Source organism: Abramis brama (genome assembly GCF_963993115.1).
Source record: "Abramis brama genome assembly, chromosome: 19".
In the NCBI taxonomy this organism is placed as follows: domain Eukaryota; kingdom Metazoa; phylum Chordata; class Actinopteri; order Cypriniformes; family Leuciscidae; genus Abramis; species Abramis brama.
In genome coordinates, this window is record NC_139981.1 from 34,599,216 (window position 1) to 34,627,156 (window position 27,941).

General features: G+C 37.6%; 1 protein-coding gene across 16 annotated transcripts in view; it reads left to right on the forward strand.

The window, feature by feature from the left end:
* The first annotated feature begins 5,114 nt into the window (after nucleotides 1-5,114).
* vit (vitrin) overlaps nucleotides 5,115-27,941 on the forward strand; it is a 40,974-nt gene continuing 18,147 nt past the window's right edge. For 3 of the 16 annotated variants that reach the window (XM_084093448.1, XM_084093449.1, XM_084093435.1), the window contains exons 1-11: nucleotides 5,119-5,180; nucleotides 19,352-19,442; nucleotides 21,491-21,550; nucleotides 21,790-21,946; nucleotides 23,451-23,584; nucleotides 23,754-23,831; nucleotides 24,077-24,256; nucleotides 24,486-24,518; nucleotides 25,989-26,027; nucleotides 26,112-26,165; nucleotides 27,451-27,513. In XM_084093448.1, coding sequence (XP_083949574.1) covers nucleotides 19,409-19,442; nucleotides 21,491-21,550; nucleotides 21,790-21,946; nucleotides 23,451-23,584; nucleotides 23,754-23,831; nucleotides 24,077-24,256; nucleotides 24,486-24,518; nucleotides 25,989-26,027; nucleotides 26,112-26,165; nucleotides 27,451-27,513 — 832 coding nt within the window. In that variant the 5' untranslated portion in view covers nucleotides 5,119-5,180; nucleotides 19,352-19,408. Of the gene's footprint in view, nucleotides 5,181-19,351; nucleotides 19,443-21,490; nucleotides 21,551-21,789; nucleotides 21,947-23,450; nucleotides 23,585-23,753; nucleotides 23,832-24,076; nucleotides 24,257-24,485; nucleotides 24,519-25,988; nucleotides 26,028-26,111; nucleotides 26,166-27,450; nucleotides 27,514-27,631; nucleotides 27,692-27,941 lie in introns of all 16 variants that reach the window. The other 13 variants (XM_084093437.1, XM_084093438.1, XM_084093439.1 and 10 more) reach the window with 8 other exon arrangements.

Genomic DNA, 27,941 nt, shown 5'->3' on the forward strand with positions numbered 1-27,941 from the left:
GCTGGTGATCGGGAACACACTCGCATGTGAGACGCTTCTAAATCATTCTGATGACAGATTTTGACTCCGGTGTTCGCCGAATTCTGACCGCCGCCAAATTATTACCCCCTAGTATTGGTAGGTTTAGGATTAGTTGTGGGGGAGGGGTTAGGATTAGGGGAGGGGTTAGGATTAGGGGTGGGGTTAGGATTGGGGGAGGGGTTAGGATTAGGCAATCAGGTACTGACTTCAACGAGGACGGTAATAATTTGGCAGGGAGTCGAAATTCGGCACAACGCCCGGCGTCTCAGAACCACCAAACCAACATTTGAGATGCTGTGATGCCATTGGTCCACTGGTTAGTTAGTGCGTTTACAAATTATTCGCCTCAATTGAGCAGATAATATTTTATTTACATTTTTAGAATTTATGCTCATCTTGGTGCTTCCATCTAACGTTTTTTATACAATATCCCAAAATTAGCATAAGAATAGGTGGATGGAAAGACAGCAACAGTGGGCTTTGTGTGAAAGCGCTGTAAAGCTCTGTCACTGCGACCCAAAACACCTGTGATCATGTCCTCTATTATTTCCCCTGTGCAATTTCCTGAACATTGGCAACTGCTTGAAGTTTTAATTTTGTACAACAGCAATGCAATTATAGTCATTACATCAGTGAAGCAGCAACTCCTGTTTGATGGGGTTTCTTGAGGACATGCATTGGATATGCACTATATAATGAATTGTGTGCCATGGAAAACCCCTCCTGATGAGACAGGTGAGGCATAATAAATCATGGTAACACTTTACAATAAGAATCCATTTGTTAAATCCATTAGTTAACATGAACTAACAATAAAACATATTTCAACATTTATTTATACATTATTGAAATCAAAATTTGCATCTCTTAATATTATTTAATGGACCTGAGCTGACATGAACTAACAATGAAAAGTTATAATTTTATTATCTAACATCAAGAAAGATGAATTAATACTGTAACAAATACATTTCTCATTGTGAGTTAATGTTAGGTAATGCATTAGCTAAAGTTATTACACAGCTCTGTGGAATACTTGACTCTGATTGGTCAATCGCTCCATCCAGCGGTATATTATTCCCAGATAACAACAGAAAACAGAAACACAGGCTGATCCGGGTCACTGAAGTCAGCAGCTGTCACCATTATGTTCAGTTATATTCAGTTCATGGACTATTAGTTTGTTTTCATTCCTCACATGTGTTTCCTTGTCTGTGTTTCCCGCCACCTATCAGAGTCACCATGAACACTAATCACACTCATCTCAGCCGCTGATCATTTAGTTAATTGCCACTGTGTGTTTTAGTTCCTGGCTGTGTTCTGTCTAGTGTCCGGTATTGAACACGCTGTCTCGTCTGCTCGCTATGTCTCTGAGTTATTTATTAAACTTGTTACCTTTCAATCATCTCCGTCTTCCTTGGATCTAATCGTGACAGCAGCGCTATACGCTCGCTAGGAACGTTTTTTCTTCATGGAAGTTTTGTGTTTGGTGAGCTAATAAATTATTAAAACTCAGTCGAATCAAAATTTAGTGTACAGTTATTTAATTATGCCATCCAGTATCATGGACTTGCTCTCTCTTGTTTCATACAAACGCTGCTGCCATTTTGTGACTATTGTTTTGTACACTGTTGGATTATAAGATACAAACAGGTACGATTTTAAAATAGTTTAATCTGAAATCAATATCTCTTATCTCCATAATTATTTATGTGTTGAAATGCTGTGTAATAAGTGTTATGACTGTATACCGTATCTCTTAAATGTCTGTCTAGTTCGAACTCGCCGCTGAAACTGCTCTCTCTGCGGAAGCTTTGCGTTTAAACATTTAATAAAATATGTCAACTCAGACCAATATTTTGTGTCTAATTTTTTACTTGTGTGGCAAGTAGCCGTGTAATAAGCGGGATAATGTACATCCAGCCGGTTGTTATCTCAGAATAAACCCCCTCAGGCTGATGAAGACCTGATCCTGATCACCCTGTCAGGGCTTATTTTGAGAGAACAACCAGCCGGATGTACATTATCCCTTACTTAACTAATGGACCTTATTAAACAATGGACCTAGTGTGCTTCTGATCTGGTCAGATTCGTGCAGTCTAATGCATTCTGCGTCCCGTGCATCAGGGCAACTGGGTGACGGTGAGGCGCTGTAGTCGCGGGACAGAACACCGCTCTTCTGTTCCGATTACAACATTAAACAGGTTCTCCGCACTCAGTGAAGCACCCACTGAGAATCCTGTTGAAAGCAAGTGCTGGCTAATACTAATCGTAAATTCTCTAAGATTATTATTCATGTTGGCACTTACGATGTTCGACTTCGCCTGTCGGAGATCACTGAAATTAGCATTAAAGAGGATGCTGCACACTGGTGGTGTTGAGGAGATATCCCCTCATATGACTGTAAAGCGCTTTGGGTGTACAGTAGTACATATGAAAGTGTTATATAAATGCCTCATTCATTCATTCATTCATTCATTCATTCATTCATTAAAGAGGTGTGTGAACTCGCAAGTACGACATCAAGCACTGTAATTTGCTCTGGCCCACTTCCTGTTCACCGGAGTGATGAGATAGTTAGTAGACTGTCCTCACTCAATGGCTGGCTGTCTAAGTGGTGTCCGCAAAATAATTTAGGGTTCATAGACAATTGGAAAAGTTTTTGGGGCAGACCTGACCTGTTGAAAAGAGATGGTATTCATCCCTCCTGGGATGGTGCTGCTCTTCTCTCTAGTAATATGGCACATAGTCTTAGAGCTCAAACATGACAATCTGGGGCTCAGGTCAGGAAGCAGACAGACTGGCTAAACCCACCGTCTGCTAGCGGCCTCGCGTCACCAAGGTCAGATAAATCCCATCACATAGGCCTCGTTTACACTGCAGGTCTTGATGCCCAATTCTGATTTGTTGCCTATATCTGATTTTTTTCACCGTCCGTTTACACGTTCTTTCAATTGTGACCCATATCCGATTCATGTATTTACACTCGACATACTATCTGAAACATAGCGCATGCTTAAAGGGTTCAATTCTCTAGCACAGATGGACAAACGTGAAATATGCTTAATGCTAACTCTGCGATATATGCGAAGTTCGCCAAACATCACCATGATTTTGAGGCGGAGAAGGAAAAGGGCCATCATTGCAGCTGCGCATGTGCTTCAGTTACTGTGTGCGAGAGAGATCTCAGGACTGGCGGGAGCAGATTGTGGCGGGCTTTAACGAGGAGCAGTGGGTCCGAAATCTTATGATGAGCAAGCCAACCTTTGATATGTTGTGTCAACGTTTGTCCACATTCCTCTCCTACGACGACACGACGTTTCGTCAGGCCTTTCGTCCCTTTGCAGATTCTCTCGTCATTAAACCGTGGAGACGTCGCCTAATGCCTCAGAAAACCCGATCTGCCTGTTTACATGACAGTCGCATTGGCACATATCTGATTTATATCTGATTTATTTCCACATATGAACGAGTCCTGAAACCGATCTCGAAATATCCGAAATGCATGCGTTTTTTTCTGTTTACTCGGTCATAGAACACATCCGATATGTGTCAAAAAATCGGAATTGGGTCACATTTCAATGGCCATAGAGACTCTTTCACCTAGATATCATCATATAGAGACTGTGTCTGTTATCCGAACCAGGAAATACAAAAAACTCCCAAACCCATTTAAGGGTAAAAATTGTACTGATGTGCCTTGTTGGCAGAGGCTATTTACACTAACTCCGCCCACTGACGTCTGATTGGGCCAGACAAAATTACGGAAGACGCTGAAATGTCAACAGTAGCAATAGTGTAGAAGTTTTAACTCAATCATCCCGAGATTTGAATCTGCCGAACTCGCTCTACTCCCTTTTCCCATCAAATATCAGACTGGAAAGGCATTTATTTTCAATAAACATTAAGAAAATATTCGAACAGTGAAAATAAAGTATCTTAAAAAATAAAGTGTTTTATTGGTTAGGGGTAGGTGTAGGGAAGGCTTTATTGTTCCAATAAGGCGGCATCCATTTAATTATTTTAATAAATATAATAATTTACACCATAACTGTTATTATTGCAAACCATTTAATGTACAACAACACAGAGGTGTAAATAGTATCTCCAACTATTTATAAGTGTAAATAGCATCTAACTACTATTTACACTTATTGCAAAGAAAATCCTATTTTTACATTGTTTAAATAAAATCTATTGCTATTTTAACTTAGTGTAAAAAACTTCTATCACCACTTTGTTGGGTTTTGATTAGACTGGTGAGGAAACTACAGACCACTTTTTCAATCTGTTTTCACTCCTGCATATCCAAGACTTTTGCGCATCATTGTACCGATGATAAAAGAGCTGAAAGCGCTTATGTCTCTCTGCGACATCATGATATTGTATTATTGGACTCCTTGAGAGTGAAACGGGTTTGGCTTTTTTGAATCACTGACAACGTTAATACAACGTTTGTTAAAAATTATCTTGTCTTTAATAATGTTCTCAAAACGTTAACACACAAAAACATTATTTATACATCATTCATGAAATGTTTTAGTTGGATGTTCGCCTAACAATTTTTTAATATTACTATTTGTTTCAGATCGTTCTATTCAAAAGTAACGTTCACATAATGTTTGAAGAATGATATTTGTTTGATGTTTGATTCGACGTTCGATAACCAATAAAAACGTTTTTTTAAATAAAATTAAGAACTTTTCACTGAACATTCGAATATAACGTTTTCATAACTTTATGGAAATGTTAGAAAAATCTTTTTGGAACATATTGTGTTAGTTTGTGTCACTACTCTTAATTGACTGTCATAAAACTGAAATTGATTCATTGAGCTATTTATAATAAATATATTTAAATCTAAATCTTAATTTGGTTTAATTTCCCAAAATATATATTTTTTCTGAATTTCTGATTGGCCAGCAAACAGGCTGGAGAGTAAAACATGCTGATGTTCTGTACAGCAAGAATGAGTCACATACTGTATATTATGGAGAGTTTTGATCGTGACCTTGATGACTGTTCACAGCTGTGCGTGTGTTTAGGGTGGGACTGAAGGAGGCAGTGACTTTCCCCCCTCCAGCATCACACACACACACACACTGACAGCAGCGCGCGCGACTGGAGTTTCTGTGCGCGTGAGCCGAGTAGCTGTAAAGGTAAGATCGACGCTCATTTCACACACTTTCATGTGGACTCGGTTTCTCTGAGAGGAAAAACGCAAACACTTTTATATTAGTTTGAATTACCTGCAGGTTTGTGGTTCAGTCTTTTCTCCACATGTTTTCATCCGATACTTTTTTTCCAAGTAAATATAGAGACAGTGTCGCATCACATAGAGTCAGTGTGTGTGTGCTCTGTTGGGAATTGTAGTGTTTATTTGGGCTCGGATAAGGATAAGTTCACTCTCGGGTAGATGTGTGACATGCTGAACCTGCAGCCTAAAGCCATCATGCAGAAGAGAAGAACAATCTCTCTCATCCGCGCGCGTGTGTGTGTGTGTGTGTGTTTACAGCAGCAGTATGTGAGGAATCGCTGTGAGCTTGATCAGGCTTGTATTGAGTGTGTGTGTGTGTGTGTGTGTGTGTGTGTGAAGATGTGAAGGGAAGCTCTGTAGAGACATGTCTGCAGTTTGAGGACTGCTGTGTTTCTCCTGCTGCTGTTTGTTCAGCTGTCCCAACAGTCTGGATGATATGTGTCAACTTTTATTATTACCATACATATATATATCTATATCATCACTGCCCGGTCAAAAAGGTCACTGTTTGGATTTAAATAGGCAAATACCTAAGAGTCTATGATTGGATCAGTATTGCAGTGATTATTATGTTTCTTATATGTTTGGCAACAGTTCTTCTAACTCTAATTGATTGAGTGTGTAGATTTTCATCTCTTAAGCAACCATCATGGTGATATTCCAGCATGATAATGTGAAGATTCATAAGGCTCAGACTGAGAGAGAATGGTTGTGAGAAGAATGAAGAATCATGTTCACCTCAGAGTCCAGATCTTAGTTTCGGTGAGAGTGTTTGGGATGTGCTGGAGGAGACTTCACAGAGTGCTGGACTCTTGCATTGACAAATCAAGATCTGGACCAAACATTGGTGGAAATAACATCATAACATTTATTTCCATTCCATCAATGTTGAAGAATATATGATAGGGCCTATATATATATATATGCTAGTAAACTCCAAAAAAGTTGAGAAAATATTTTTTTTTTGCTTGAGTACACATTTAAAATGAAGTCTTCCTCATCTGGAAAGAAAGATGACTATAACTCAACATGTGCTTAGAAATGTTTGTCCAATCAAATGCTGTGTGTAATGAGAATGGCCCTCCCCCTAATTTAATTGAACACTCATACGCAAGAGATAAACCTCATAACAACACACTAAAACACTCAGAACTCCATAGCAACCCTACATTGTTAAGGTGAGTTGTGTCAAGCATGCGTTTGTGACTCGCTGATTAACTACCATAGTACGTCGCATCGTTGGAGAAACTAACCAACGAGTGACGACTTTTGCGAAACCATATTAACATGTTCACACCTCTGTTGTTTGAAGCACATGTCTCTTGGAACATTTTTTGGGGGGAAACATAGAATTGTTGAACTATGTTGGCAATGACGGAACTTGTGACGATAGTAACTGTATCAAATTATCAATTTAAAGGGATACTCCACTTTTTTGGAAATAGGCTCATTTTACAACTCCCCCAGAGTTAAACAGTTGAGTTTTACCGTTTTCTAATCCATTCAGCCGATCTCTGGGTCTGGCGGTACCACTTTTAGCATAGCTTAGCATAGCTTTTTTTTTGTGTGCCTGAAAATAGGTCTAATAGGTTAGACAAACTTAATCCCGGTCACGTTGGAAGTTACCAAGCTGGGGACTATTTTCAGGCGCTGTGTCATATCATTACGCCTGCTGGACTCATGGTACGGCAGCAAAGTTTCTTGATTATTACGCAGGAATGAGAGTATAGTTCCTAGCCAAATCAGCCTAGAAAATCGCAACTTTTCATTTTCGGTCGGTCTTGGTACACGATGTAACTACAGAAGAGTTTAAATAGAAGTTTTAAATAGGAAAAATATCGAAACTCTTTGGTCAGTTTTTTTAGAGAGATGCTAATGGTCTTGTCCGATTCAATGATCTATGCTAAGCTATGCTAAAAGTGGTACCGCCAGACGCGGAGATCGGCTGAATGGATTCGAAAACGGTAAAACTCAACTGTTTAACTCTGGGGGAGTTGTAAAATGAGCCTATTTCCAAAAAAAGTGGAGTATCCCTTTAAATGTTAAAGACTCTTAATATAAAGTGGGTTCAATGTATTTTTATTCTTTGAGCTGTTCTGCTTTTCCTGCAGTAATGCTTTCAGTTAGATGGGGATTATGGGATATTAGTCTGTTTCCTAGACGTGATTGTTCAGGAGATTTCTCGGCTCAAGGTACCAGCTGCCCCTGATCTGAACACTAGTCTTGTGACTCAAAAAACCTTTTTACCATTTTGCTATTTGTTCCTTATTTTTTGTCTTTATGTGGTGTAAATTCAAATCCACAGTGTCTCTACAGAGGACAAGCGCTTCTGAGAATGGATGGATGAATAATGTGTATAGTTTCCTTTTATGATGTTTGAGTGTGTCACAGGTTTTCTTTCATGTGTGGTCATTGGTTCTCTCTGCTCATCCTGGGCTTTAAGAAGAGCTGAAGCTCATTGATCTCAGAATTCCTCCATAATCTGTGTGTTATGATTGCACTCAATGATTACAGACACAGAGAAAATAAAGCTGTATGTGGTGAAGCGCCTGAAACACAACGTGAGTTCACACGAGTTCAGCTTGAGTTCAGCAAGTGCCTCAATCACAGCGAGATGCATTGAGGTGGTTAATGGAGACGGACTCGGTCTGTTTTGGGGCAGAAAGGCCTTTGCGTGTCACAAAGTGGTGCAGTTTGGTTACGCAGGGGTTTTAACAGGGTAAGCAGATACTGCTCTTTAAATACTACAGTATTTAACACTCACTATGGTGAAGATGATGTGCAGTGTACAGTAATCTACTGCGTGCGGCACCAGTTTAACTGTACATGTCATTATTCATGTCCATGACTTTGACATGCATGAATTAAATGATGAAGAACGGTGGATTTGGGATAACACTTCTCACCCGTCTGATCCACAAATACGCCGTAGCCCTATTCGCATGATAAATGTTTCTCATGTGGACGTCTGTAAAAATAAATTAGCATGGCACCTCAGTGATAAAACTCATGCATTGGGATTTATTGACGGTGAAGGAGCGAGTTTTGTAATTCCACGAACCCGCTGATCACGTGGTCAGTCACATGATTGTCTGCTTTAAATAAAATGTCAAATGCTTGGAATAATACGAATAAATTCCTATTTAATTTAATAATAGGAAAATAATGTTCTATTTATTATTTAATTCTCATTTTTAAAAATAGGAAGCTAGTCGTGTGTACGCTATATTCAAAATGGTTCTGATATCCTTACATTTTATCTCAAAATGATGTTATTTTAAAAATATGGAAATTAGCGGAAACAAATGAATTTTGTCTCTTATTTACATGAGGTGAACATAAAGCTGCTTGGTTTGTATTTTTAATGTTGTGCATAATAGCCTACATATTTTAAAATTGTATCATATATATTGCGGTCACAATAACTCCCCATTTCAAATGTTTACGTGCTTTTTTCTCTTTCTCCTTTTTGTTCGCTGAGGTGGAGTGTTGATGAAATATTGTTCTTGTAAAAACGTTCCAGCATTTCACTAATAAATAATAATAATAATCATAATCATCTTTAAAATGCATGCAAATAACAAAAAGGATCAAAAAGGATTTTGAAGTGATCTCTTCATGTAAACTCAGAGATGTGGATTCGGACGGCAATTAAATCCCCACACGATCTTGGTGTTTGTCAAAAAACAGTAGGTAATTCGGCCAGGGATTTTTTATGCAGTTAGTGGGAGAAAAACACTGACATTCTGGATTCAGACGGCAATAAAATCACAGACTAACTCCTGTAAAAGGTGAAAATACCTTACGCCCCCCTGAGAAACAGTTACCGTCCGAATAGGGCTTCAGGTTGTTAAGGTTGTACTGATTTGCTTGTATAGTCTTTCAAATGACAGGTACACTTCATGAGTGTATTCAAGGTGATTTACTAAGAATTCACGAGATCCTTTGCCCATATAATCTTTAAGCTAATAAGGTTCAGAGTATTTGGCTTGCTGTCCGCAGTGGAGGGGCAGCTTCAACTCGAGCTCAGATAAACCCCCCCGTGGGAACACTAATGCTCGGATGATGAGTATGGTAGCAAGTAGTGGTCGACCGATATTTGCCCTTTTTAAAATATCGGCATCGGCCGATAAGTTTTTCTGATTTGCTGATGTGTTAGAAGCAGGACTTTTATTTTGACTGTGCTCCGGACTTTTATTTTGACGGGTGGCGCTGAGAACATCAGGCCTGAGAAGAGAACGGCAGCGCCTGATCACACAGCGCTCACTCACATTCTCCGTCTTCATTAGTTTAAGATCTCTGTCAGTCTAATACTTTGTTAGACAGAACTGGTAAACAAAGAAAGTAAATGGTATGTGAAAAAGAAAAGCGTTTGCTTTTATATTATTTGTAACAGAAAAGGCAAACAATCAGGCTAAAATCTCATTTACCGTCAACATTCAGCAAATGCGCACCAGATTACTGAGTGCAATCTTACAGTGTTTACGTCCTTTTTATTCACATATTCATATATTTTTAAACAATTACTTTATTTGTGAAAAAAACTGTAATAGGATTGCAGATTCAAGAAGTTGCCATCTAAAGTATAAGCATGTTTATTTTAAAGATTTGTTTTCTAATTTATTTCTAATTGATTAAATATATATATATATCGGCCATCGGCCATCGGCCACCCTGCTCTCTAAGATATCGGCATCGGCATCGGCCATCAAAAAACCACTAGTAGCGAGATGCCTAAATGAAGCAGGTGGAGCTGGGGAGGAGGAGGGACGCCAGGACAGCCGATGCCGGAGCGAGGTGAGCGGCTGCTTATCGGCTCCGCCAGTTCATTGAAAGATTAGATGGGTTCACTCCTCCCGAAAATTACGTTGTGAATTTCACTAATTACACAAATAATTAGGCCAGACGTACTCTCCAAAACAGGCTGTGGTAATTGTGTTGTCGTGTCCATGACTGACAGCTCTCACAGATCATGAAGCACTCGCTGAAGGAGACCAGAACCACAGGAGCTGAGAAAAGCAGATCTGAAGATAAACCTAGGTCTGTCTTATCTAGCACACCTGTGATGAATTGAGTATTCGTTTGAACGAGACAAAAGCGCATCATGTTCAGCGTTTTATTAAAATGGTTGATCACAATAGATAATTGAATATCACATGAGTGTGTGTTATCAGAGTCTCTGCGGGACACTTAGACTGCAGGTAAATGTGGCCCAGATCCGATGGTTTTGCTCACATGTGACTCAGATCTGGTGTTTCTCATGACAGTGTGAACGGCACAAACCACACTGAACCTGAACTTTTCAATGATGTTCATGATGTTGGCAAAGGCTATTTACATTAGCTCCGCTCACCAGTTGAGTCTCCATGAAATCAAAATTGACAATTTAAATTTTTTAATGGAATATTGCAGTGTTTATTATAAATGATTTATCGGTGCACATCATTATTGTTTTAATAATCTTGAATCAGAATAAGTTCCTCTTGCAGCATCTCTTCTCTTCTCTGATGATGTGGGCGGGGCAACCTGTCACTCACATGAGATCAGCCAATAGCAAACCACAACCATCCAATCAATTCCCCACAGACACAATCAAGCCCCGCCCACATTTGTTCTTGTTCCAGAAGCGTTTCGCCTGGATATACGACACAATAGAGGAGAAAAGACAAGCACAACTTCACTTTCATGCAGATTTTAAGAAAGAAACCCATATGTGAACAGTAATAGTGGTCAGGGTCTGCGCCAATGCCCACCAAACCAGTTACTGTGACGTGTGCAGGTCATATGGTTAGAAGTATACTTTTGACACAAAAACTAGCCTATGTGTAAAGCCAAATGCTTAGCCTTTTAAAGTATTTTCCATATATAACCAGGGATCCCTTTCGAGGACACTTTTACGAAGGTGTGTTTCCCAAAATCATCATTAGCAGTTCAACCAGTCGGTGTTTCCCGAAAACATAGTTCAAACGAACATTCGCAAACGGCATCGCAGAGTTGTGTGTGTTTGGAAAGACAGATCTCGACCTGTGGTCAGAAGCAGAGTTTCTTGTTTGACTTAATAAATCTTTATCTTGAGCAAAATAATCAAGACATTCAGTACAATCCATATCTTTCATTTCAAATACATACAAATGTCACGTCTTTTAGTTTGTCAAGAGATTTAAAGCACTGTTTTTGAAGAGTGCGCATGTGTATTACCAGTCTGCTGTGCATTAACTAGTTCACGTCTTCAATGATGCGTCATACTACGGTATTCAGCAGTGATTTATGACGTATGGGAAACTCAGCCCAGATCCGCAGGGTCAACCAGAGGTCGCCTACGACTTTCACATCGCTCGTCAACGGACAGGGTCGTAAATATTTCGTCATAATCTATTATTACCTGTCATTTTAATTTTCACATTTTAATGATAATAAGACATTTAATAGGCTCTGTTTTCGTTCACATTTTCATTTTTATTCACAAACTTACTGGACAAGCTACCCCGGTGAAAGGGAAATACAGTATATTTAAATTGTGCTTTTTTGAAGACACTTAATCTATTTAAATGATACTATACAAAGTGCATATTAAATTTATTACTTTGAAACAACTTCAAGTATATTAAGTGTATTTCAAGTTACGCTTCGGATCAATTTTAAGCTATTCGCAATATATTTTAATACTGTATATTAAATTGTGCTAAAATGGAACCACTTCAAGTACATTTAGTGCAATTTAAGTGTATTTCTGTTCAGTTCATTTAAAATATACTTTCATCTGTCTTAAACTACAGTTAGAATATATTTGAAGCTTAATTTTAATGTGCTTCAAGAACATTTCAATAGCATTTCAGCTCAATAGAAATGTATTAGCATTACACTACTAGCTTATTATTGTCACGGTGTGGGTTAGGTCATGTTTCTGTGTCTTGTCATGTGATTCCCTGTTTGTCATGTGATCCTGCCATGTGTCTGGTCATTGGTTAATCTGATCATTGTTCACAGGTGTTGTCTTGTAATTAGTCTGTGTATTCAAGGTCTCATGTTTGCCCTGTGTCCTGGTCCAGTATTGTTTGTTCTCTGTCCCGTATCCGGTTTCTTGTTTTCTAGTCTTGGTTTTGTGTTCTTGTTTTAGTTTAGAGTTTTCCATGCCTGGTTATGCTTTTCTTTTATGTTTGTTTTATGTTTGATGATTAAATTTGCGTTTGGGTCCTCATCTCAACTCGCCTCCAGTGAATTTGTTCCAATTATAAAGCTGTTTTTTTTTTTTTTTTCAGCATTCAAAATGGTATATTAAAAGTGCAAAAATAATTTAAAATAAATGTTAAGACACACACTTTGAAATTAAGAACACTTTAGTATACTATCTTGTTGTGTACATTGCAAAGTAAATACTTAGAGTACATTAAAAAAGTACAGCAGCATATATAATCTCTTGAACAAAATGTATTATAATACATGAAAGATCAGTGAAATGCTATGGCAGAGATATTTTTATATATTTTTTTTTTTTGTAGAACATTTCTGTTTTACCTGTATTACTGAAAAGTAAAGCATCACAAAGTTATAGAAAAACAATGTGCAGAAGTGAATAATGCATTATGTACAAACTCAGGCCTACAAACGTCTGAACCAAAGAAACAGAAGAGTTCGAAGGTCACATCTTCATCTTCAATCACAGGAACTTTATCACAGGGTCTGCGAAAGGGAAGAAGAGTTTATATAGAATTAACCAATGATTAACATTTTTGTATCCATGTTTGAATATGTGTATTATAATTTGCATAGATATGCATTAGAATTGTGTTGTCTTCTCAGTTTACCTTTAAAAGCTTTGGCTATATCCTCATCAAGCTGGACATGAGTGTCTTTTATCCTCTTGTCTGTCGTCACTATACAGAACTCTATGAGTTACACTGAACATGAGATTAGAAGAAGCCCAACACAACTTACAGTGAGCAGAGTTCAATCAAAAACTCACTGATATAGTTATTATCAGCAATAAAGCAAGCTGTGAGTATTAGAGGGTGTATATTGATAATTGTGGTTTATTTAAACTAAATATCATGCTAACATGCTCTCTCTTCACCTCTGTTGCAAAGATTTAAGGAAATTAGAAGTTGTGCAAAATATTGTTTGCCAGGACAACTAGGACAAGTGACTTCCAGCTTTACTAAAAAACAATTAAATAATCCGATTTTTACATGAATGACTCAAAGGAAGCACAACTGGACCCCTGAAATGGAGACGTTGCTAACATTTTCCTCAATCCCCTTTCAATAGGCCTCAAAGATCTCTATAACAGAGTTGATATGAGATTAAACCATATTACTACTCTCTTCTTCACTGTCTCTGCACTCAGACTTCAGTTTTTCTTCTATAGCAGCTGCTCTGAAAAACAACAAACATTAATATTTCACAAAAAAATTGTAATATATACATTTTATATATATATCATGTTTTTTTCAAACTTTCATTTACATCATAACAATGAATCCAAATTGTTCAGGAAATCATAAATAAATACACAGCTTCATTTTGCAAATAAAACGAATGTTTATGTAATGTTGTACATGTTATAATAACTAATTGTGTTTTGGAAGCATTGGACAATGTTTTATAGTTGTTTTAAGACAGACAAATGTCTCCACATAGATTTTAAACAGATTTATCAGTCTTTAGACCTGTCCACCTAGGAAAAACTAAACGGTGAGCGATTTATTTATGCAAACAGCAACTAAGACTTACCAGTAACTTCTGAGGCAGATCTTCAACTCTTCGAGTCTACTTCAATTTTGACTTGAAAAGCTTGACTCTGATTGGTCAAATTGAATGTAGCTGAACTGAAAAAGACGTGCTGTTACACTTTGTGTCAAAAATAAGACTGGCACAGACGTTGATTTAATACAAATCTTACCTAGAATCACAAAATAATGACATTCCAAATGTCACACGCCATGCAAACTTGAAGAAGCTGGATACATTTTTTTTTTAACATTTTTTATTATTTAAATTTAAATTATTAAAACATTTTTAAATTGTCTATTAATTAGTTCCCCACAAAAAACTCTAAATCCTGTCATCACGCTTCAGTAGTTCCAAACCATTTAAGACTTTCGTTCATCTTCGAAAGAAAAACAGATATTTTAATCGCTTGACACGATCGCTCTATATAATTTAACAGTTTAAATTTATACTTCTAAATCTAATCACATTCAAGTAACATGAGCAGAGATGAAGCACACACAGCATATCTGATAAACGGAAGCTCATTATCATAAGAACCAATCAGCTGAACGTGTTACACGTGGGCCTGAGTGAGTTCACGTAGTGTTTTAGCGCAGCGCTTCTGTGTTGTACGTCACACGCATCACACACATGATCAGCGTCGGCCAATAGTGAGCCTCCATTCTGACGTACAACCCAGAAGCGCTGCGCTGTTACACTACGTCAACTCACTCAGAAACACACAGACGAAAATGAAGAGTTGAATAAAGTCGTTATTTTTGCTGTTTTTTTGCACGCAAAAAGTATTCTCGTTGCTTGATAAACTTGTGGTTGAGCCACTGTAGTCACTTGGACTATTTTAACGATTTCTTTAAAGGGGTCATATAATGCCATTTTTGTACAAGCTAATATGATTCTTTAGGGTCTAAATTAAAAGTTTGTAATATACTTTAATTAAAAATTCTCATTAGTATTGTAAGAAAACACTCTGTTTTCTCAATCAAAAACAGCTCTGTTTTCAGCACGCCGTTTCAGTGCATGTGTCTTTAAATGATAATGAGCTTTGCTCACCCCGCCCCTCTGTTCTGTGCGGACACCGTAACACAATAACACAATAACCATAACGCGTTGTTCATTATAAACGTGGGATTATGAATTATATTGAGAACGTCGTACATAGAAAACATGACGTAATGTACCCTGAGTGTAAACAGCCACATTCATCGTGAAGCATGCAAGCGCTTTTGCAAAGATTAATATAAATATTAATATAAAGGTTAATGAAACGTGACACTCACTTCTTCTGGAGGTGCAGCATGAACACGAATAGTTGGTACCGATCCTTTTTTCAGGAGCAGCTTTATAACGTTACTGACCCTCGTGTGTAAAGCAGTCTGGTGTGTGAAATGATTCGCGCAAACATGAAAGCATTGACGTTGATCGTGGGGAATATTCCCTTCGAAAACAAACTCAGCCACTGTGTCTTCAGCGGTTTGGATTTATGAACATCAAAATGATGCCGTGTTCGTTATTACACCCAAGAACAGTACACCACAATCGCTTAGACGCCATTCTGCTCATAGACAGTGCTCCAGCGTATCAACAATGACCGCGCGGACTATGATTGACAGCTCGCTCACGAGCGAGGGCGGGTCTGTGTTGAAACGCTGCTGTCAATCAACAATCGTGGGAGGGGCGTCTGACCGTGTGACGTCACAAGATCGAACGGCTTGATTTGAGATGGGAAAACATATAAGGAGATGGAAAACACTGGATGGATTTTTATCATTTTATGATGGTTGTGTACAGGCACTGCCAACACACATTTCCTACTATGATATTAGACTACATAGCCTATAATAAAATGAATTTTCACACCTGAACCAAACATATTTTTATTCAAAGATCAACAGTCTGTCATTAATATTTAGTCTGCCACAAAAAAACAACATTAAAATCATGAACTCAAATGTCATTATGACCAAAAAAAAAAAAAAGACTGTTGTAACAGTGCGTAAATCAGACATTTCAGGCTATAGTCTAATAAGCCTTATGCCAAAATTATTATTATGACGAAATTGTCGGTCATTAAATAAGAAAACTAAATAATTGTGTATATGATTTGCTTTGTGTAACCCAACATCAGACATTAGGCCGAAGTTTTTTTTTGCACACAGTGCCGCGACCAATCAATCACTCCTTTACTGGCTGCCTGCACATTCACTGTACTCGCGGCTGCGACAACTCGCGCTCGCTTATCAATGCATTATAATTCGCGCCTACGGTATCTTTGTAGAACTTTAAAAAAAGACACAAAAAAAAAGATGCTGCAGCCAATGAGCAGCCGGCGGCGGCTGGCTGCAGGACGACTCAACCTCCACGGACAGTTTTTAATGTTTTATCAGACAATAACTACTCAAGAATTTGCTTTAGTATAATTTTCGGGACAATTAGGGCCGGATTCGGGATTCGGGACAACAGCTTAGATTTCGGGACTGTCCCGAATTTTTCGGGACGTCTGGTCACCCTACCTTTAACATTAACCTTATAGTCCACAAGAGCCACTCGCCACTGAGTGGACAGGGGTTAGAATTACACTTACACGTTACAATACATCATTCTCCGTGTAATCTTTCAAAATGACGGACCGATTTTAGATTTTTACATCACTGCTAAACAAATTCTGTCAATGACGGAAAAATGTCCTGTTATCGCGACCTCTGGGTTCAATATATATATAACCCATCTGGCATCCCTTTATTTGATGCATGTTTGGAGCGGCTTCTGAAATTACAGTTTCATTCACGGAAACCACAAGATTTTTACAACCCATGACCCAATATCTCTACCTGTACTGTTAATTACAGTATGTTTTCTTTTTATAAAAAAATTTTGTACATGCAAACTTATAGTAAATCAGGCCCGCCCTTACGAAAAAGAAGTATACTTCAAGTTAATTTTATGAAGTATACTTAAGTAATGTTCAAGTATATTTTTAAGTATACTTTATGTAGTAAGTCTACTAATATCAATGTGTACTTGTAGTAAACTTGTAAGTGTACTATTTTAATACTGCTTGGGACTAAATTGGCCCACTTTTAGTATACAAAAGTATACGTTTAAGTGTACTATAAGTGTAACAGTAGTAAACTTTAAGTACACAACAAGGTTTCTCATTTGTAATGCATCTGTAATACAAGTGAACTAAATAAGTATACTAGTACCTGTAGTTTACCATTTTAATACAAGTAGTACATGTTTTAGTTTATGAAAGTACACACTGAAGTGTACTCGCAGTAAACTACTAGTTTAGTAGTTTAGTAGTTTACACTCCAAGTATACTTGTACGATTTCTTTAAGTGAACATAACATTATACTTATAGTTTACTATTTATATATTATTTTTGCATTTGCAGTATACTACTATGTTCAAATGTAGATATTATTATTTTTTATACTTGAAAAATACCTTTAAATGTACTTTAATTTTAAAAACATTTTATTAGCTTCATGCATCCTTTTTTATCAACACTTGAATGTCGGTAAGTTTCATAAATAAAGGCAACATTTTAAACAAAAAAATTGAGAAAATCACAAAAAAATTAGAAAATCACAACAAAAAAAATTTAGAAAATTGAGAAAAATTGTCAAAGACTACGCCTTGATCAGATTCAGAACGATGATCAAACACAGATGGAGGAGATCTGAACTGATGAAGCTTCACAGTCGTTTTCTCTTCATGGGTTCGACATTTCATTTGGTAACATTAAGCAGTTTTGATTTACACGCTGTTTAATGTTTGATGATCACATTATTTTACATTTGAGTGAGCAATCTTCTATCACTGGTTTCAGCTTCTTCTTCTCCTGTGTTTTGATCCGGGGATTCCCCCTATTGTATAACAGTGAAAACATGGATAGCTGGAAAATTCCGTCAATAATGGGGAAAGAGTAAAGTAGAATTAAAGTAAATTCAATATTCTAATCAATATTTTCAAACAATGTAAGTTTCATTAGACTGTATATGAAAAACTATGTAAAAGAAAGTATATTTAATAAGCTACTCGATCAAAAGAGTTAACACAACTACAAGCCAAGTATACTTTGAATACTTAATTATACTTTAAGTATATCTCGATCAAAAGATTGAGTATAAGTACAGGCCAAATATACTTGCACTTTTCTCTCAGTATAAGTCAAGTACACTTAAGTGGAATTTAAAGTGTATTTCTGAGAAGTTCATAAAGTATATTTCTGAGAAGTACAAAAAAGTATATTCTGAGAAGTATATAAAATGTAGACTGAAAGTATACTTTCTTATTTTTAGTTTAAAAGAAGTATACTAATAGAACACTTGAATAAAGCTCTTCTTCGTGAGGGTGTGTCTCAGGCAGTGGGGTTGAGTTCAGAGATAATGCCATCACTGAGATGAGAAATGACTGATCTGGCTTTTCATTTCGCAGTCTTTGTTACCCTGATGAGGTTGGCAGCGTGTGTGTTGAGCCGCAGAATATCCACAGGGCTTCATAAAGCTAGGGTTTTTGAAAGGGCTGCCATTAAAAAAACAGTTGTGTCCAAGACTAGTGCACAAAAATACACCATGAATGCAGCACGAAATCTGGATCCCTGAGATGGGGAACTTAAAATATAACATGGTCTGATGAGTTATCATCACATTTCCTGTAACCAGACTGGTTTACTGGTTTAGAGAAAGCCATCTTAACATTCTGCTAGCTTCATTGCCAATACAAGGCTTTAAACTCTTAAAAATAGTAGATCATATTTTTTGACACCAATGATTACTGTAAAACCTGTTATTCTACTGCTGTTCTACTGTTTCTACTCAGTCTCCTTTGTTCTAGTCCCGCCGGTCTTTAGTTGTCATGGTATATGATTCTGTTATTCTGCTGTGTGTCGTTAATATTCCTAGTTTGGCTGTGTATTTTTCTGCCTATGTTTTCAGTTCTCTTTGTCGGTTGTTGTTAACACTTATGTTGAGTTTGGTAATGCTTTCGTTCTATTAAAGTCCCCCTGTAGTCAATCCTTATATCCCTTAAAACTCATCTTTGATCACCAAAATGACATATTTAACCTTTTTTTAAATTTCTTCATGCCTTAAAATATCTTGAATGTAACTCGACACCCTTGCCTCATTTAGGGTCTATGAATATGCAAATGAGCCCCGCCTCCACTCACTGGGTTCCAACACAGGGGTACTTTACATAAGTATTGTTTTAACTTCATACTCGTCATCGTGTTCCAGTTTGACACCACGCTTTGCTTCAACCTGACTTTTGCATTCATTCACACATTTCATTTTTGTATTTGTCAAAATTTCCAAAGCCTTTCCTTTGTTGGATTACAGGAAGAAATACGGAGGCTGAAGAAAACATTTGAGCAGATTTACACTGTGGAGCTCAAGATGAGTAAATCGACTCTCACTGCTGTCTTTATCGGTAGGTGTTTTTTTTACGATTTTCTTTTTTTATATATATAAAATTGTATTTCTGAAAACAGGTATATTTACTTAAAGGTGTAATGACATGACCTTTTATTAGGGGTTCAAGCGCGTAGCCCTGTAACCCTATTGTAATTGTTACATTTTTGAAGGATCAGCATTCTCCCCTAAAAGTGAGTGGGCAGACCAAACCGTAAGTCGTAGAGACTTGAAACTTTGAGGGCTGGTAGTACTCTCACCGCCTACAACGTCACCAATGCTCGCCCCGAACGGCCTGACGGGGGCGCTACAGCGGTCAAAAGTACAAAATGGCTCATAACTCCTAAACCAAATTTTCAGGTATTTGCGAGTTCTGGGTTTTTGGCCCGATCGGAATCAAACCAGTGCAGCAAGATTCTCTGAAGTCTGATTGTCAATAGTTCTCAATAAAACTTCCCCCTAGGGGCCGCCAAAACGTTCGAAGTGGGAGGAGCCACTTTTACTAAAAATGGCTATAACTCGTAAACGGAATGAGAAATTTTCACCAAACTCAGCGCACCTATGTAAGAGCTCATTTTGTGGTCGCGTTGAAAAGGACGTGGCGACTGGCCACTTGGTGGCGCTAAAACAGGAAAAAACATAAAATGGCTATAACTACTTCACCGTTCGTCCGATTGACTTGAAAATTGGCATCCAGTGTCTTTGAAATTTGAGCAGCTTTCAGACAAGGTTAGGGGTTTGCGCCTTCACGTTTTTCACGTGTGTAAAGTATTGTGTATCGTGTCATTTTTCACACACACCCACGACTGACATTCATTCACATCATACCGCATGGTAGAACTCCTCTTTCTGAGCAACTTTGCCTCTAGGACTGCCGCCATCCATCGAATCGTTCTTCAAATATTGGAGATTATTTCAAAAAACAACTTTGGTGAGCTAGTCCTAGGTTTTTGGCTCAACTTCGATTAAAACCTCTGCGGCACAATTCTCAGGACTCTCTAGGTCAACAGTTATCAAAAAAATACTAAATATACTTTAAAAATAAACTTTGGCCTCTGGATAGCTATAGCAGGGTCATTTAAAAAACAAGTGTGGCCAAGTCTACCCAAAAGTCTATTATTCCTAAATGATTTCTATGTGAATATTAAGTGTAGCGTTAGTTCTGCCAGGTCACGTTAGTCAAGCTTGCATCAGCTGACTCTCAGCTGATCCACATCTACCTGTAGGAATACGAGGCCTATCACTGTATTCATATATAAGCTCCTTCAGTATTATCAGCAGCTATCGCGTTTCTCAGGAGCGAATTAGCCTCCTCCCTCCCCAGCTCCTCCTGTCTCCAGTCAGGATTTGGCCTTCTGAGTGTCCTTTGAATCAGAATAAATTCTCAAATTATGTTATACTTAAAATCTTGAATTAATGATATCTGCAATACATTCATGTTGGTTCTGTTCTGTTTCCCCTAAGGGGGGTTATTGCTGCTCTTGTTCATGCTAGACTGCACTGATGCGCAGGGAGTTCTTGCCTAGAACAGAACCATACCGCCAATCCAAACTATATGCTAATGGCCAATTGTATTTGACGATAGTGGTCTTGACAGAAATATAGTAAAGTGTAATTTATTCTGTGATCAAAGCTGAATTTTTAGCATCAATTCTGTGGTTTCCTATTGTTATTGTCACTGATTTCACTGTTAAATATAAATCTGACACAGGCTTTATATGTATTTATATACTTTCATAAACAGTAAATATAAAGAAAAGTATTCATTTTAGAGTCTCTGTGATGTTCTACGCTACTATAAGCGGTTTCACATGTGTACATTACGTCCACAAGACAAAACACTAGCTGAATTTACAGCCCGTTCAACATCAGAGAGGTGGAAGAAACGAGTATTAGGGAGATAAAGCCCTTACGCTTTATTTCGGATTACAGTTTTACTACTACTCTGAGTTCTGAAAATATGCCAGGAATAGTCTTACATTGGTCTTATTTGATTTCAGAGAACGTAATAACTTGGATAATGTTGTCTCGTAATTTGCTTTTGCATTATGTTCTGTATGTTCCTAGCATTTCTGCTGACTTCCAGTGGAGCAAAGCCAAGTGGAAAGAACAAAAAGCAAAAACAAGGTAGCTTCAACGGGTGGGACCCTTTCAAAATGTACTCCTTTTTACCTTATTTACACCTAAATGGTGCATATTAGTATCTCAAATGTACACCTTAGTACCTAAATGGTATATATTAGTAGCTACTGAAAGAGTGACAGTGACAACTTTTTTTTTTTTTTTTACTTTTTTTTTTGAGAGTCTATGCTAATAGTAATTTGCATGTTTTCCACATTCTTCTGACACTGATTCTGCTTCTCCAGTCGTTCCAGCAATTGAATGTGAAATGCGGGCTGGAAAGATCAATCTCCAAGAGTTTATTGTGAAGTGTCCAGGGAACTGCAGGGAGACCAAGGAGAAGGTCTATGGGACGGGTGTGTTTGCCTCAATATCCAGTATCTGCAATGCTGCTATTCACAGGTGAGCTCAAACAGCTTGTGTTTAATGAGACCCGATGTTATGAGACTAGCCTGTGCTAGTTTAATGAGATGTTAAAGTTTGATCAGTATTAGGGTAAAACACAATACTATGCAAAAGCTTGGACTGCCTTGACCAAATTACAAGTTGCTAATCTAATCGAAAAGAAACTAACACAAGTTTATTTTTTTTAACTAACACATTAAAAAAATACATACTATCAGTCTGTTCTTTGTTGAGTAAGAAGTTTTCAATGCTATTTTATTAATAAAAGTTCTTTAAAGGAGTCCTATGGTGCTGTTTTCCATGTTCGTCTTTCTTTAGTGTGTAATGTTGCTGTTTGAGCATGAAAATGCTCCGGTTATTCTCTATATCAGAGTCAGTGTTTCAATATTCCTCATTTAAATAATTAATACGCAGAATAAAGGGGCGGGGCCTGGTTGAGTTAGTTAGTAGTGTTTTAAACTGGTGGATATGGTAAGGGGCGGGACATTTCCCAAACACACTCGAAGCGCTCGACCAATCATAACACACTGATCCAGCCGACCAATCAGAGCACAGTGTGCTTTGCAAGAAGGAGGGGCTTCATAGAGACAGGAACTAAACAGAGCGTTACTGACAGACTGGGAAGAGAGGAGCTGCAACAATGGAGAATATGAGGAAAATAATCAACATTTGAGCATGGAAACCTAGTAGATACCAAAAACAACATCAAGACTTTGTACAAGGGCATAATATGACCTCATTCATGTTTTACCCCACATGATAGCAGCTCAACACTTGCTGTAGTTCTTGTTGTCCTTAGTAGTTGTGGTGTGGGGGAAATTAAGCTTTTTATAGCATTCCTTACCTGTCCGAACCCTGTATATGAGGCTGTGCATGTACCTCAAGCAGGGAGAAGATGTCTTTAGAGATCGCTTAAGGCCTTCCCTGCTTTGCGAGCATCTGGTAGCATCTGATCCTCAGGCGTCTCTTTAGAGGGGCTCCTGAGAGGTTTGGAGAGTACATGAATTTATATTATGGCCTCAGTGGTCAAGTTCTGACACTATGAAACTTGATAAATGAGCAGAATTACACAGGTGGATCAGGTTGCACAAAATGCCTCTTCAACAAATACTGTTTCTTATTGCTTGCTGTGCTGTATCGGTTAGTGCACATGTGGGCTGCTGGTCTGCATCATGTCTAGGATTCATTCCCTGCTCTCTCCTTGATCTCCTTTCCCTCTTATGCTTTGGTACACATTTTGTAAACAGCAGTATAAGGCAGACTGCATGCTTTGAGTTTGGATTATCTCCAGAAGTGATCAAATCCTCTTTGCCATTGGATCTCAGTCAAATTTAAGTGGCAAGATCTCAATTGAATTGCACATCTAATTAAGTAAATGCATTTGCATAGCATTCTATAATTAGCTGTAAATTAAATTTAATGTTTTGTCTAGATATTTGCTTAAAGCTACCGAATTTACTAGATCTCACATGCATGGTGTTTTGCTGTTTGTTGTTTTCAGTGGAGTCATCACAAACTCTGGAGGAAAGGTAATTGTGATGAAGATGGCAGGACAGGCGATCTACAAGGGCAGCTTTGCCCACGGCGTCCGATCCCTGTCCTTACCCAACTGGAGAGAATCATTTTCTGTCTCAGGTAGAGTGAACTTTACTCTGAGAAAACACTCCTACATGTAGGCTCGCTATAGCAATCAAAATGAAATGAGAAACATGGAAAGACACACTAATTTCGTAAGAAACTTACTTTCTCACATTTAACTTATGTTTTGAATGTTGTATTTATAACCTTTGGTTTTATGTGTCAGTGGGTAAACCAAAGAAGGGAGTGATATATCCATCCACTCTGGTCTTTGTACACTCAAGACCCACCATAGTGAAAACAGGTAAGTGTTTGAGCCAGATAGTAATGCTAGTTTGTCATATTTCTATGTCTTTAAGTCTTTAGCTCAAACAATAATGCATGGCGCTAACAATGCCAAGATCATGGGACTGCTAAACTCCCAGCAAACTCCCCTTTGGCAGAACCTGATAGAGTGTGGATCCATGGTCAGAATCTTGTTCACAGTAGCTCTTTCATGATGAATGTCAGTGTCCAGTAGCAGCTCATCATCCATTCATGTTTCCTAAGGTGAATCCAAAGACCTGTCGTACTCCACAGTGTCACCAGTGACAGAGGCTCCAGAGGCGGAGCCGAGCACCACCACAGCTCCGCCCACAACCACTCCTGTGACCACGCCCACATCCACAGCTCCACCCACAACCACATCAGCCAAGCCAAGGGCCACCGTTCATAAAGTCCGCGAGGCAGGTGAGCCAATCTGTTCAATGCCTGTTTAAGTCTTTCATTTAATGCCTTGAATGAATCATAGTCCCTTATAGTAAAATCAATCCTCTGCTTTTATCCATTTGTTCTTGGGTCAGTTTTTCAGTACCCTCTTAAAATGAACACCCTGACTGGACAATATGGATCAGGTTCCCTTTCAATCCATCCTTTTCCTCTCTCTGTTTCTAAAGCAAAATCTTTCTTTCTGATCTAGGCAGCAGTCACCCGTATTTCAGCTCTGTTGCACGTAAGTCGAGCGGGCATGTTGAAACCTCCCTCATGTGGGACTTGTGTTCTCTGCTTTCTGCTGTCATATCATTTTATTCAGAGATCTTTGGGTGTTTTTTTTTTTTTTTTTTTTTTTTTGGTGATTTACAGAACTAATGGTCTCTTGCAGTTTTCCTTTGATTCTTGTTATTGTAGTAACCGTCTGTGACTTTTGTGGTGTAGATGGTGTTGGCCTCTGAAATCCTTTTTTTAAAATCTAATCCACTTTAAAGTACGCATGTAACAGCATTTACTTTCCACAACATGACGAGGGACAAAGATATTCAATAAGAAGAAATTTGTAAGGTGGAGTTTTATGTTATCCACTGATTACCATACCAGTGACAATTGTAGTTGAAGCCAGTGTTGGGGAAAGTTACTTTTTAAAAGTAATGTTACAATATTACATTACTCCCTAAAAATGAACTAATTACATAACTTTTTGAAGTAATTTAAAGGAAATGTACATTTTATGCAGAGGAATGCATTACGTTACTTTTGCGTTCCTTTTTCTCACCTGCTGTTACTTTACACATTATATAAAAAAATATGATTACGTAATACACACTACTTGTAAAAAGTTACTTTACTAGTTGCATCAAAAAGTAATCTGATTACATAATACACATTACTTTTAATGCGTTACTTGTTATATCAAAAGGTAATCTGATTTTGTAATGCATGTTATTTGTAATGTGTTACTTTACTTGTTACATCAAAAAAAGTAATCTGATTGCGTAATACAGGTTACTTTACTAATTATATTAAAAATTCTGATTAAGTAATACAAATTACTTTTTAAAAAGTTACTTTACTAGTAAAGTCATCTGATTACATAATGCATATTGTAATGCGTTACTTTACTCGTTATATCAAAAAGTAATCTGATTACATAATACATTACTTCTAATAAATTATTCATTATATATAAAAGTAATCTGATTACATAATACACACTACTTCTAATGCGTTACTTTACTTGTTATATCAAAAAGTAATCTGATTACGTAATACAGGTTACTTTACTAATTATATTAAAAATTCTGATTAAGTAATACAAATGACTTTTTAAAAAGTTACTTTACTAGTAAAGTCATCTGATTACATAATACATTACTTCTAATAAATTATTCATTATATATAAAAGTAATCTGATAACATAATACACTACTTCTAATGCGTTACTTTACAAAAAGTAATCTGATTACATAATGCACGTTACTTGTAATGCTTTACTCCAACACTGGTTTGAGCACCAGTTGTGTCAAAGGCAAAGTGTATTAATACTAACATTTTGATAAAGGTTAAAGATATGTTTTTCTTTAGAATAAAATGCACTGATGAATCCTGTACAGTTCATGTTGACTTTAAGGTTACTATTACAGCTGAAAAAGAAACAGAATATATCTACTGCTTCAATATCTATGTTCTCTCTAAATGCGGCATGTAGGACAATCACAGAGTGCCCAAGGAAAGGGTCCTACGCAAGGTATGTCCTGCTTTAACACTGTGTAGTCTTCACTTCCTGTCAGTAACACAAGCCCTAAACTCTAACCGTAACATTTGTCTTAAGCATTTAGAGGCAGCTCAGTCTATGCCAATAGGTTTTTACCACGCACAAACACAGGTAAACCACTCTCCTATTACTCTGTCTGTGTTTCCTTTTATTGTGATGTTTGGCTGTTGTGCTTTGTTTTTAAGTACTTTGTACTCTAATACTTTCTCAAAGTAAATAGCTTTATTGAGTTTTACTGGTGATTGTTTGTGTCCTGAGCTGGATGAGTTGTGTTGATCTTGCTGTTTTTTTTCTATTGTACGTCTATGTCTCTTTAATCCAAATGTGAATGTGTTCCAAAATCTGTTGTATGTGTCACTTCCTGCTGCCAGCTGGTGGCGCTATGACTGTGAACAACAATAGCAACATTCATGTGATCAGCCCTCATGAGCAAACATACAATTTAATCTAAATCAGAAAATGCACGAGTATATGAGACTCTTCCTGTTTCTCTTTTTTGCCATTAATTCCCTTGCCATGGCAACATCATTCAAGATATCAAAAATCCACTCGCAATTGATGATCTTTAATGTCTTGGCATCATCTTTACCATGTTTGGTGAGAATTGTATTAATCTCCTTGGAGGAGTTCAAATTGAGGGAGAAAAAATCTAATTCTGCAATTTTCAAAGGATTCTCATTTAAATCCAAGATGGCCGACTTGGTGTGAGCTAATGAAAAATGTCAAACCAAAATTTATTCAAACACCTTCAACATTTCACACATTATCACAGTTTATTCGCTATAGTTTAGAAAATGGTAATAAAATGTGACAAGAACTCAGAGTTATCAGTTGATATTTCACTGGTTTTGTCCACAAATGAATTATGTTGAATATCTGTCAGCTGTTAAATTTAACTACACAATTAGATAATACCAGTTTAGCTCAACCAATCACCAAGCAATGCTTCATTTTGTTCAGTCTGTGTGTAAAAAGAGCATTAGCAATTAAAGAACAAACACTTCAACAAAACATGATCAGCTCAAAGAGTCTGAATAATTTTTGGTACCAAATGTGTATAAATGTCACTGGTAGTCACTGTATGAAGAATTTTTGGGTATAATATGTCACAGTTTACTTTATTTTGCATAAATGAACTATAGTGTCCTGCACCCACTAGTAAAAAAATATAAAAAATGATATCTGGTGTCAGAGTTTGGTGACTCAGGGCATGAACCAGCATAGTAAACGAGCCAATACATTTTAATTCCAGACACTATTCAGGCTGGTTAGTAATTAACCTGTAAGCATGAATGTTCTTGGTCTAGTTGGCTTTGACAGGTTTCCATTGTTCATTTTTTCAGTGAGTGCAGCTTTAGATGTGCTGGTCTGAAACATGTTTGTGTTTTGACGGCAGGTGTGCACAGGCAAGACGTGATCTCCACCATCCGAAGACAGCCGCATGTTCCCTCAGCTTCAGGTTTGCATGACTCGTTCACTCGGTTCAGACATCACTCAGTAGCAGCTGCGGTGCAGGCATGAACTCTTGCTTTCTTCTCTCTTGGATATCGTTCCATCTGTTTCACATTGATAAGCAGCTTTGAGTCGGGTGCAGCCGCAGTCTGAGAGAAAGCAACACACGCCGCAGTCTAATCCCAGTAAGTATCTGCAGATGCCATTTATTAGCATGTGCGTGTCTTTGAATGTGTGCTGATTGATACACATCAAACAACACAATTAAAGAAGTCCATTGCTCTCTTTTGCATCTAGAGGGATCAGGTAAAGCACCTTTATACATAAGTAAGCCTCTCCAATGAACAAATCATACATGCCAGTAAACAAATATTGAGCTTTCTACTTCACCAGTGTCATTGGTGTCAATTAAGTTAAAGACCAGTAATAAACTAG